Source organism: Vanacampus margaritifer, chromosome 1 (assembly GCF_051991255.1).
Source record: "Vanacampus margaritifer isolate UIUO_Vmar chromosome 1, RoL_Vmar_1.0, whole genome shotgun sequence".
Taxonomy (NCBI): domain Eukaryota; kingdom Metazoa; phylum Chordata; class Actinopteri; order Syngnathiformes; family Syngnathidae; genus Vanacampus; species Vanacampus margaritifer.
The window spans coordinates 54,465,148-54,476,192 of record NC_135432.1 but is presented as its reverse complement, the minus strand read 5'-3'; the positions used below and the strand labels follow the sequence as shown (position 1 = coordinate 54,476,192).

Here is an 11,045-nt window from a genome sequence, read left to right as displayed (position 1 = left end):
GAGTCTCCATTTAACTTTTGGGGTTTTACAGCAACAGCAAATGACATTATAAATATTATTTTTATTATTCTACTGAAGCTGTGCAGGTGTAACTAATTAAATATTTTCACGTTCATTTTTTGTTTTACAATCGCTTTGTTCACATCATGATATTTAAATGTTAAAAAATAGCTCTCATTTGGTATTTGTAAAATTGACTATTGTATTTATCGTTTCTCCATCAATTAATATCAGCATGTGCTTTTATTTTGAAAGAAGTAGGAGTGGGCTGTGCTGTTAGTTTGAAAGTAGCGGAAGTCGTGTGCTGTTTACTCGCTCATTTATAATAAGAAGTCATCTGTAGCTTGGTGGCTAGCTTGGCAGTAGGTTATTTTCCTTGATAGCCGCCCGGAGTTCCCACTCGTTACTGCTGAACTCCGTCACCGCAAAATCGATCAAGCAGCGGCTCACCAGACAGTTCCAGGTTGGTTTGATTTGTATCGCAATGGAAAACAACTTATCGGCAGAGGGCAGACAGCTTACCAAAACGTTATGTTTTGTGTGTCTCTGTCAGCCATGTTACTGTATATCAATCAATGATGCAGCTAGTAACCGTGTTTATTTTTAGCAGCTAATTTTTGCAGTGCCACGAAACAGAAATAAAAAAATAGACTTAGTGTTTTCCCCCTGTAATGTTATGCTTTTGACAATTCCGTATTCTAATGTAAATGCTAACACGCGGCCGTCAGAAATGTGTTAGTGCTAAATTTAGCGGTGTTTGGGTTGATTGTGCTAGCTGGCGCTCCAGCTAATGTCACGCTAAGAGGCAGCTAGCAAGGCTTTGATCATGTCATTACTTATTACTTATGCGCTATCGCAAACCCTGGAGAAGCACTTGCCAATCAACTCGCTACTCTTTCGTTTGTGATAGAATATCACACGCGCTACAGCTGTAGAAGTTTTACTACAAAAAGATTCACCGCCATTAGAGTTGATTAAACATTCTGCATCTCGATGGTCACGCTTCCCTAAAACCTAACAACTGCTCTGAATGATGGCAGCAGTTCACTAATCTCTCTTTCGATCAACACAAGAGTACCAGACACCTTTCCTTGATGCATGTGGTGTAGCTAATGTTATACAACATTTTGCGTTGTCTTTTCAGGTGTCTCTGGAAATATGCAATTTGGAGTGTGACTTGGATATTTGTTACTGTAGATAAGGGCTGCACGATATTTGAAAAGGGGGAGAAAATGCAATATGCGATTTGGATGTTGGATATTGCGATATTGATATTATTAGGTTAGCCTGTTGTCAAGAAAATTGTAGTAAAAACATAATTAAAAAAATGTACAGAGCGGGATTCAAACCTACACCGCACTACGACCGCATACCACGAGTTATGCTGCATTTGAGGAAGGTGAGAAGTCGGATATATCCCACTTGGATTCTCCCAGTTCCGACCTCAAAGGTTTTGAGTCAAATGTATTCAACAAAGATGGGTGAATGCGATAAATTGTTTGTTGTTCTGGTTAACGCAGTCATTCCATATCACGTGTTACGTGAACCTATTACAAATAACTAATGAAAGTAACAATACATGCATATAAATAAATATCTGTTTAAAATCTTGTAAATAATGTTTAGCCATTCACGGCCTGTCTCTCCATGAGGTTTGCCATTGTTGAGTGACGTCAGATTTAAATCGGTCAGTGAAGTCAGGGTCCTTTTGTCCCACTTTTTTCTACTGACTTCGCAACTCGGACATGCACGTTCTAAAGGGCGTTCCCGTGCTCACTTCCTGGTATAAAGTCGGAAAAGTCCGACTTCCCACTTTCCTCGAATGCACCATTGGTACACATTCACTGGCGCAGAATTTGCACTTGTATTTCTCGCGTGAAAGTGATGCCTATTTAAGGTTGCATTTGATTGGTTAAGGTCAGATAAAAGCATACAGTTCCATATTAAACTCAATACACATCATTGTGATGCGCGTATGGCACGGGTCTCCATCACAATAACGATAATGTTTTTCAATTGATTCTCAAGCCCTATAGATCAAGTCATTGTGACAAACTGTCAGTATGACACCAAATAATGTGCTTCTGCTTTCAGATGGACCAGCAGGACCAGTCCTATATGTTTGCCAGTCTCACACGGCCACATTCTGAACAACTGCTGCAAGGCCTCCAGCTCTTGCGGCAGGATCACGAACTATGTGACATTGTGCTCCGGGTGGGTGACGCCAAGATCCATGCTCACAAAGTAGTGCTGGCCAGCATTAGTCCCTACTTCAAGGCCATGTTCACTGGTAACCTGTCAGAAAAAGAGACGGCTGAAGTTGAATTCCAGTGTATTGATGAGACCGCCTTACAGGTAAAATGGATTGGAAGCTGGTTGATGTCAAATAAATCATTTTACTTTTCTCTCTCTCTATATATATTTTGTATGATTTTTTTTCCCCCTCTTGTAGGCCATTGTTGAGTATGCTTACACTGGCACAGTGTTCATCTCCCAGGAAACTGTGGAATCTTTACTACCGGCAGCCAACCTACTCCAGGTCAAGCTAGTACTAAAGGAGTGCTGCTCCTTCCTGGAGAGCCAACTGGATGCTGGGAACTGTATCGGCATCTCTCGCTTTGCAGAGACGTATGGCTGTCATGATCTGTGCCTGGCCGCCACAAAGTTCATCTGTGAGAATTTTGAGGAAGTCTGTCAGACTGAGGAGTTTTTTGAACTGACGAGGGCAGAGTTGGACGAAATTGTGTCCAATGACTGTCTTAAGGTGGTAACGGAGGAAACTGTATTTTATGCCCTGGAGTCGTGGATTAAATACGATGTAACGGAACGACAGCAGCATTTGGCTCCGCTGCTGCACTGCGTACGCCTTCCACTCCTCAGCGTCAAATTTCTCACTCGTTTATATGAAGCCAATCATCTTATACGAGATGACCACGCGTGCAAGCATTTGCTCAACGAGGCCCTCAAATATCATTTCATGCCTGAGCATAGACTCTCCTATCAGACTGTGTTGTCTGCAAGACCGAGGTGTGCCCCGAAGGTACTGCTGGCAGTAGGAGGCAAAGCTGGACTATTCGCCACATTAGAAAGGTATTAACCGAATGGTAGCAGCTACATTTTCTTACCCGTTTTATGTAAACACTATAGCTAAAACATGTAATCCACTTTTCTCTTGCAGCATGGAAATGTATTTCCCTCAGACCGATTCATGGATAGGACTAGCGCCTCTCAGTGTTCCCAGATATGAGTTTGGAGTGGCAGTGCTTGACCACAAGGTGTACGTGGTGGGAGGCATTGCCACGCACATGAGACAGGGCATTAGCTATAGGAGGCACGAAAGCACAGTGGAGTGCTGGGACCCTGAAAGTAACACATGGTCGTCGGTTGAGCATATGGCCGAGTGTCGCAGCACACTTGGGGTGGTGGTCCTGGCTGGAGAGCTGTATGCACTGGGAGGCTACGATGGACAATATTATCTCCAGTCAGGGGAAAAGTACGTCCCTAAATTGAAGGAGTGGCAGCCTGTGGCACCGATGACCAAGTCCCGCAGCTGCTTTGCCACCGCTGTGCTGGATGGCATGGTTTATGCCATTGGAGGATATGGACCGGCTCATATGAACAGGTACTATTCATTTTTGTTGTGAAATATTGAAGTGCGGGGCGGTACAGAGAATGAGTGTTTAGCATAGCTGCCAGTTCTAAAGTTGAGGGTTTGCATCGGGCTCGCTGCATGCGTGTGCTTGCGAGCTTTTTATCCAAGCACTATGGCTTCCTCTTATATTCCAAAAACATGCATATTATTTACAGTTAGATTAGGCCTCTTCATAATTTGAGATTGCCCATTGTGTCGCTCTGACCTGTCCTAGCTCAGCATCTTCCTATCGCTAAATTCTGCACTCTGGCACACAGTATCGAGCTAATAGCCGTTAAGATCATCAGGTCACACACTGTCACATGGTCATGGTCTATGCCAAGATGCCCCCCCGTGTGGGTGGGCCGGCCGGCCAAGCCAGCGTAAGAGTAGAACACATTTTGGACAGATTAGACCTTCTTCCGCATCCAGCAGAAACCACTCCACAGCGCTGCACTCAATCTTTCCGACATTCAGTAAACAGTTAAACTAAAAATATGCAGTCTTCTGGTTATTATCTGTATACGTAGACCGTATCAAAGAACTGGTGATAGTTCCCATCAGAACTTCACTTCAGCCTTCCACAATCTAGGCTCTTATTAGCTAAAGGAGTAAAGTGCAATCAGATCAGATGAGATTTGACTGCAGTATTCTTATTTCCGCAAATAGTGGCCTCCACTTCAAAAAGACTCCATGCCCCAATTAATTGCTGGGTGCACCACTTGGCGACTTGAATTGGTCTGTTTTCCTCCCATTGTACATTTTAAGGACCTTAATCTGTAGATGCATGCATCAATGGTAGAATTCACATCCATCATAAGATTCAAGTTGCTTTATTGAAACCAGGAAGTGGCACCCCCTCTTCCCCCCCCCAAAAAAATCTTCCTTTGAAAACTTTAGTAGTTTTTTAATCTGGCAATCAGGAAGTCAAGTGTTGCTGAGAAAATGGCCAGGGGCTTGTTTATGAGTGAAGTCAAAAGTGAAGTGGAGGCTGAAGTTTCATTGAGTGCTGTTGCTGTGGCTCTCTGGTAAGCACCGTGTCTCTGTTGCTCGTTTCCTTGACTCCCGAAAGCCTTGAGGAGTTTGTGTTTGGACAGAGACTCTCTGGGGACTGATGATTTTTACCTTCTCTTTCTCCCAATGGTTTTTGTTCACTTGCCTCATGCAAAACAATCCCAGATTGCTAATGTTCCCGTATGTCTTTTGGGGATTCGTGGTACCAATCATATGTTGTATGGGTCACGCTTGTTTTATTTGGTTGCAAACTATGTCGGTCATTGGTTAAACAAGAGCACTCAAGAGTGCTGCCATCTGCCAAGGGCCAACAGAAATGGCAGGTTTTGGTAGTTTATTCCTTCCTAGCTTCATTCTGTTTTATTTTTTTCATTTATTATTATTTTTATTTCAGATATCATTATTTTTATTTTAGGCAAATAAAAACCAAATAAAAATGTTCTAATCAATACTTAATGAAAACCTGGCCTGAAAAGGAGTGGGAGGAAGAAAACTTTTACGATCCCAATCACATTAATCTTAATCTTGGAAAATTTATTTAGCTACTTCCTGCAAGCTTAATGGGGAAGTCAACCCAAAAATATTCCTTGACAATAATATGTGGTATGCAACCCCACTACTCTAAATACAGTAGTCTGGTTAATATTGCGTTAGTGTTTAGTGGAATATGAGTTAGGCAGCAAAATCCAGCAGTTTTTCCCTGTATCAGAAGGCGACCATTTTGCCACTTGCTGTCGAGTCATAATGACATCACAGTTGCTCATGTCTAAGGCAACGACCAATCACAGCTTACCTGTTTTCTGAAGCTGAGCTGTGATTGGTTGTCGACAGTCGACAGCAAGTGGCAAAATGGCCGCCACCTGAGATGGATAAAAATGGCTGGATTTTGCTTCATAACTCATATTCCACAAATCTAATATTAATCAGAATGTCATGTTTAGACTAGTGGGGTCATATATAACATACTATTGTCAAGAAAGGTTTAAGGTTGAATTACTCTTCTACTGTAAGTTTACCAAACATCATTAATTTTGTTTTAAGTTTAGAGATAATTTATGCCTGCCCACTTTTTGATTGAAGGTCATTATAATTATTACTACTGTAGAATATGTTCATATCATCTGCAAATAGTGTACATTTTAGTAGTTGGCATACATTAAAAAATGTAATTAAATTATATTAAATATATATATATATATATATATATATATGTTGAAATGCTTCGGACCCTGCACGGAGTCCTGGGGAACCGCACAAACAATGTTGAGAGCCTCTTGATAGCTTAACGGCTATTGTCTAGTTGACGACTAGTAAAATGTATTGTTAACTAAGCCTCTTCTTCACACAGTGTGGAGCGGTACGACCCTAGCAAAGATGCCTGGGAAATGGTAGCCCCCATGGCAGACAAGAGGATTAATTTTGGCGTGGGCGTCATGCTTGGCTTCATATTTGTGGTGGGTGGGCACAATGGAGTCTCTCACCTGTCCAGCATCGAGAGGTATGATCCGCACCAGAATCAGTGGACAGCCTGTCGACCAATGAATGATCCACGTACTGGTGAGTGAATATTATATAGCAGTTGAAAATTGTGTTTTTAGCTTTTCACATCAAGTGAAACAGACAAACTAATGAAATGAGAATATACAGTAGTACATTTATTTGAAAATAATTTAGTACTGTTAAAGCTTCAAAGCTTTACTCGAGTTAACTGTAGATTTAAAGCTGAGTAGCAGGAGTTAAAGCTTTAACTCAGCGGGAGTTAAAGCTTTAACTCAGCGGGAGTTTAAGCTTTAACGCTTTAACTCAGGAGTTCAAACTTTAACTCAGCAAGAGTTTAAGCTTTAACTCAGCAAGAGTTTAAGCTTTAACTCAGCAAGAGTTTAAGCTTTAACTCAGCAAGAGTTTAAGCTTTAACTCAGCAAGAGTTTAAGCTTTAACTCAGCAAGAGTTTAAGCTTTAACTCAGCAAGAGTTTAAGCTTTAACTCAGCAAGAGTTTAAGCTTTAACTCAGCAAGAGTTTAAGCTTTAACTCAGCAAGAGTTTAAGCTTTAACTCAGCAAGAGTTTAAGCTTTAACTCAGCAAGAGTTTAAGCTTTAACTCAGCAGGAGTTTAAGCTTTAACTCAGCAGGAGTTTAAGCTTTAACTCAGCAGGAGTTTAAGCTTTAACTCAGCAGGAGTTTAAGCTTTAACTCAGCAGGAGTTTAAGCTTTAACTCAGCAGGAGTTTAAGCTTTAACTCAGCTGGAGTTTAAGCTTTAACTCAGCTGGAGTTTAAGCTTTAACTCAGCTGGAGTTTAAGCTTTAACTCAGTTGGAGTTCAAGCTTTAACGCTTTAACTCAGGAGTTCAAGCTTTAACTCTGCAAAAAAATATTCAACATGGTTTTCTTATGAATTTCTCATGAATGGTTGCAAAATGTTTTGTAGTAGTCCTTTAGATCTCTCCATGGGCCACATGGTACAATGAAGCCATGACATTGACAGCTACATTTCAATTTAAATCAGTTGTACCCATTGATACTATTGTGTCTTGCAGGTGTGGGTTCTGCCATAGTGGACAATTACCTCTATGTCGTGGGGGGTCACTCAGGATCATCTTACCTGAATACTGTCCAACGCTATGATCCCATCTTAGACAGCTGGTTGGACTCCAGCGGCATGATTTATTGCCGCTGTAACTTTGGTCTGACTTCCCTTTGACCCATGGCCCAGCCAGCGAGCGCCTAATGAGTCGACTTGAACACGAAGATGTTTGTTTTTTTTCTCCACCCCCCTCCCCGTTGAATCCTTTTCCGTCCCCACATCCTTTTCATCCTCCAGGTGTAAAGGATTGCACCAGCAATGAGCAGCAGCGGACAAGAAGCTGGCTGGCTGGTCGGACGGTCGGACGGACGGACGGACGGATGGATGGATGGATGGATGTGATAGGCTAGCTCGCTGGCTGGTCAGTGGGGTGTTGGGGGATGTGTCCGCAGAGAAAATGAAGAGCTGTCCTCTTGTGCTGCAACGGCCGTGAGGACACATCTGCTCTATGTCTGCTGGACCACAATGAAGACTAGGAGCGATTTCCCAGAGGATTATGGGGGAAAAATGTCACGTTTTGTTTCAGAATTCTTGTACTTCAACAAACTTTTCCCTCCGTTAGCCATTGATGAGTTAAATGTTTTTTCTAAGGACCATGTGTTCACCTGCTGCAGAACAGTAGTTTGTGTAGTCGTATGAATGTTTGTTGGCCACGTACATGTCAGTCCGCGTGTGTGTGTGTCCGGGTATCTGCATGTCGGATAGGATTGTTTTGGTTGAGTGTCTGCATGCAGAACAGATGCTCGTGCTTGCCGACACGAAGTTCTGCATCACAATATGTGCTTCACAACAATAGGAATTTAACTATATTTTCTCAACAAGGGCTGCGTTTCTTTCACTTGTAAATAGTCAAAATTAAATATATAGATATGAATATATCCTTAGTGCATCGCCTGTCAATGTTTAATCACACTGGGTCACTTGTATGCGTATGAAGAGTTGTCGCGCTTCTCCTTTGTTCTGTTCTCGCCCCTCTTGCATCTTGCTTCTCTTCCTTTAGTTGTACCTGACCACTCCCCACCACCTCCCTGTGCACCCTTTGGTCTGTCTGCAATACCAACTGGTGCTATATTTAAGATTTAATGCGGGTCTGTGTTGCCTCGCACAACTGGGTCAACTTTTGTCTGCTCTTTCTAACCGTCTTAGGTGTTCATCTGTTAAAGCACATGCAGCCACCCATGCAAAGAGCACCGAAAGAGAAGCCCTCACACTCCCACATTATCGTTTCCAAGAACAGGCACCCCAAAGAAGACACTAGGCAGACTCGTGTCCCAGTTGCAGGTTTAAATGCATTCCACATTTAAGCAAGACTTTGGTCACGAATCCAATAAGTGCCAAAGCATCTTTCCTTCCCTAAATTGCAGCCATTATTCCTCGTGTGTCACAACTTCAGAATGTTACATCCCATCATGCCGACAACTACAACAAAAAACCCATTAATGCATATTGTAGAATGTGCATTTCGGATAATGGCATTTACATCATGCAATAAGACTTAAGTTAATAAGTTGTGCGTCTCTTTCAAAAGCCAAGGCAATCTTGTTATTGCTGTAATGGAATGTGTTGATTTAACACTTGTGGCTGCCAATGTCTGATGAAATGCCACTTAGTGATGTACGCCTCATTTTGATGCACGTTCTTGTTCATTCCATTCATGTTTTCGTTTTAGGTACACAGATTCAAACGGACTGTTTCAGGCATACAAGAATAGCTACTTTCTGTTTATGTGTGTGTGTGTGTGTGTTTTTTTTTTAGCATAGTCGCGATAAACCAGATGCCCTCTTCCCATTATTCTTGATTTTTAAAAAAAAAAAAAATCAACTAATTTCCTTAACTATTATAATGAGAGGCTTTAAATTAGGTCCACCTAGAAAATTGATAACGGTTGTAATATTTGGAATGTTTTTCATGTATTTCAGAAAGATCTGAATGATTAATGTATTTATAATTTATATTTTTGTTTCATGTCCTCTAATCTTGTTTTATCAACTTTTTTTTTGTGTCTATACCCTTCCAGAATGGGCAGCACAAATTATGCGGGCGTAATTATGTTCTGCCGCCACCATGTCTGTTAAATACAATGCTTTTGTTTTTTAGTGTACACAAACTGCTTTTGGGGTAAGGCTGATAGTAAATCTGCAAACGTGAATCTGCAAAAAGGAAAAGGATGTGAAATCTGAGTTTGTACACTTGTGGCCTAACTAATGTCATTGCAACCACTCTCACCAAAGTGCTTGTTTAAAGAAATCTTATTGACGACCACTCGTACGTTTGTGTTTGAAAGAAAGCTCTTTGAAACTGATGTCAATGTGACCACTCTGCTTTTTTTTTTTTTTTTTTTTTTTTCTCATGTCTCATTGTGCGCTCGGAGGTAATGATGTTGAATTTAACTATCCTGTGGATTAATACTGGAAATACAAGCTAACCTTAGCAACAGTAGCCTGCCACGTTTGATTGAAATCCATTTTACATACATTGTAGTCAGTCTGTGAGGTGCAGTTGTACCCAGTTTTAAAATAAATGCCTGCCTTAAAAGGTACAGTCTGCTTTTCTTATACATGTCAAGAATGCAAAGCATCATCAAATATTGGGTATCAATTTTTTTAAATGAACTTCACATTTGGCAAAAATGTAACTCAAATACTTGAATTGGGCCACAGAAGGCAGTTATAAGAATATGTCACTGGTAAATTTCAATTTTTTTCCCACATATCTATAGTGCGTTCAACATACGCGTGTGCGCTATTTATTAATTATTATTATTTTAATTATTATTATAATTATTTTTTTTTACAAATTATTGCTGAATGTAAAGTATTAAAAACGACTTTCTCTCTTTTGACAACACAGTAATGGCTGTAGATTCTACAGCCATAACAACAAGTACGTTTCTAGTAGTGTAGAAACATGTTTGTTGTTTTGATCTCCTGAAAAGTGAGGATTTGGGTGGCAGGATTCCACCGGACGCCAGCAGTACTTGTATAAGGAATGACAGTTTGCTATAAAAAAAAATTAAAAACATAATAATTTAAAAAAGATGAAATGAGAATTTATCGTTAGGAATTTACTGATATGCATCCATGTAGCCTATATCAATTAAATAATTCCCAAAAGTTGTCCGACATCCTGTGTGGCCCATGCAGCCCTGTTCCCCCAAAAAATGAGAGGGAAGTATGGTATTAAATGTAGAGGCTCCTGCATGTTGAGAAAAATAAATGGGGGTCCATGGAAAAAAAAAAAACAGAAAACTTTCTGAGGCCATCAAAGCTGTTTCAAGGGGATTTTGTGACAGTGCAATATTTGGAATCGTAACTTTCAATGGACAACATACCTTCCAACCAAGTTCTGTGCAATTTGTTAACTTGGGCCAGAAGAATTTGTCCACAGCTGAGTGAATTGGACGGCTATGAGGAATCTCTCGAGGGCTGTGTGGGGAATGTCATATTTGTTGACATAGTTGTTAAGGTAAAAAAAAATAAAAATCATAAACGTATGACATCAATATAAGATACTTTTGGAGCACATCCACACACAATTTTCTAATGCAAAATTACTATCTACTCAAGTTTATAATGTTTAACAGCAACTCAATGTAGCCACCACACTTGTTTTGACTCATGTTGAATAAAACACCCAAATCTCAAAATATTAGTGCCATCTGCTGACATTACTCGGACATTGAAGAAACGCCCCTTCGTTAAGCACCAATGGCTGTTAAAAATCGAAGAGGATGGTTTTAATTGGTGGATAGAATCTGCAGGCGTGCTAAAGCAAGCACCCAATTGGTTGTCAGGTATTGACGGTCATACCATAGCCCCG

At 40.8% G+C, this 11,045-nt stretch overlaps 1 protein-coding gene across 1 annotated transcript; it reads left to right on the top strand.

The window, feature by feature from the left end:
- The first annotated feature begins 316 nt into the window (after positions 1-316).
- On the top strand, positions 317-9,765 carry klhl28 (kelch like family member 28). Its single transcript, XM_077552263.1, has 6 exons — positions 317-463; positions 2,095-2,355; positions 2,453-3,090; positions 3,179-3,622; positions 5,994-6,202; positions 7,180-9,765. Exons 2-6 carry the CDS (start codon positions 2,095-2,097, stop codon positions 7,341-7,343), a joined length of 1,716 nt encoding a protein of 571 aa, XP_077408389.1. The 5' UTR covers positions 317-463; the 3' UTR covers positions 7,344-9,765.
- Positions 9,766-11,045: the final 1,280 nt, after the last annotated feature.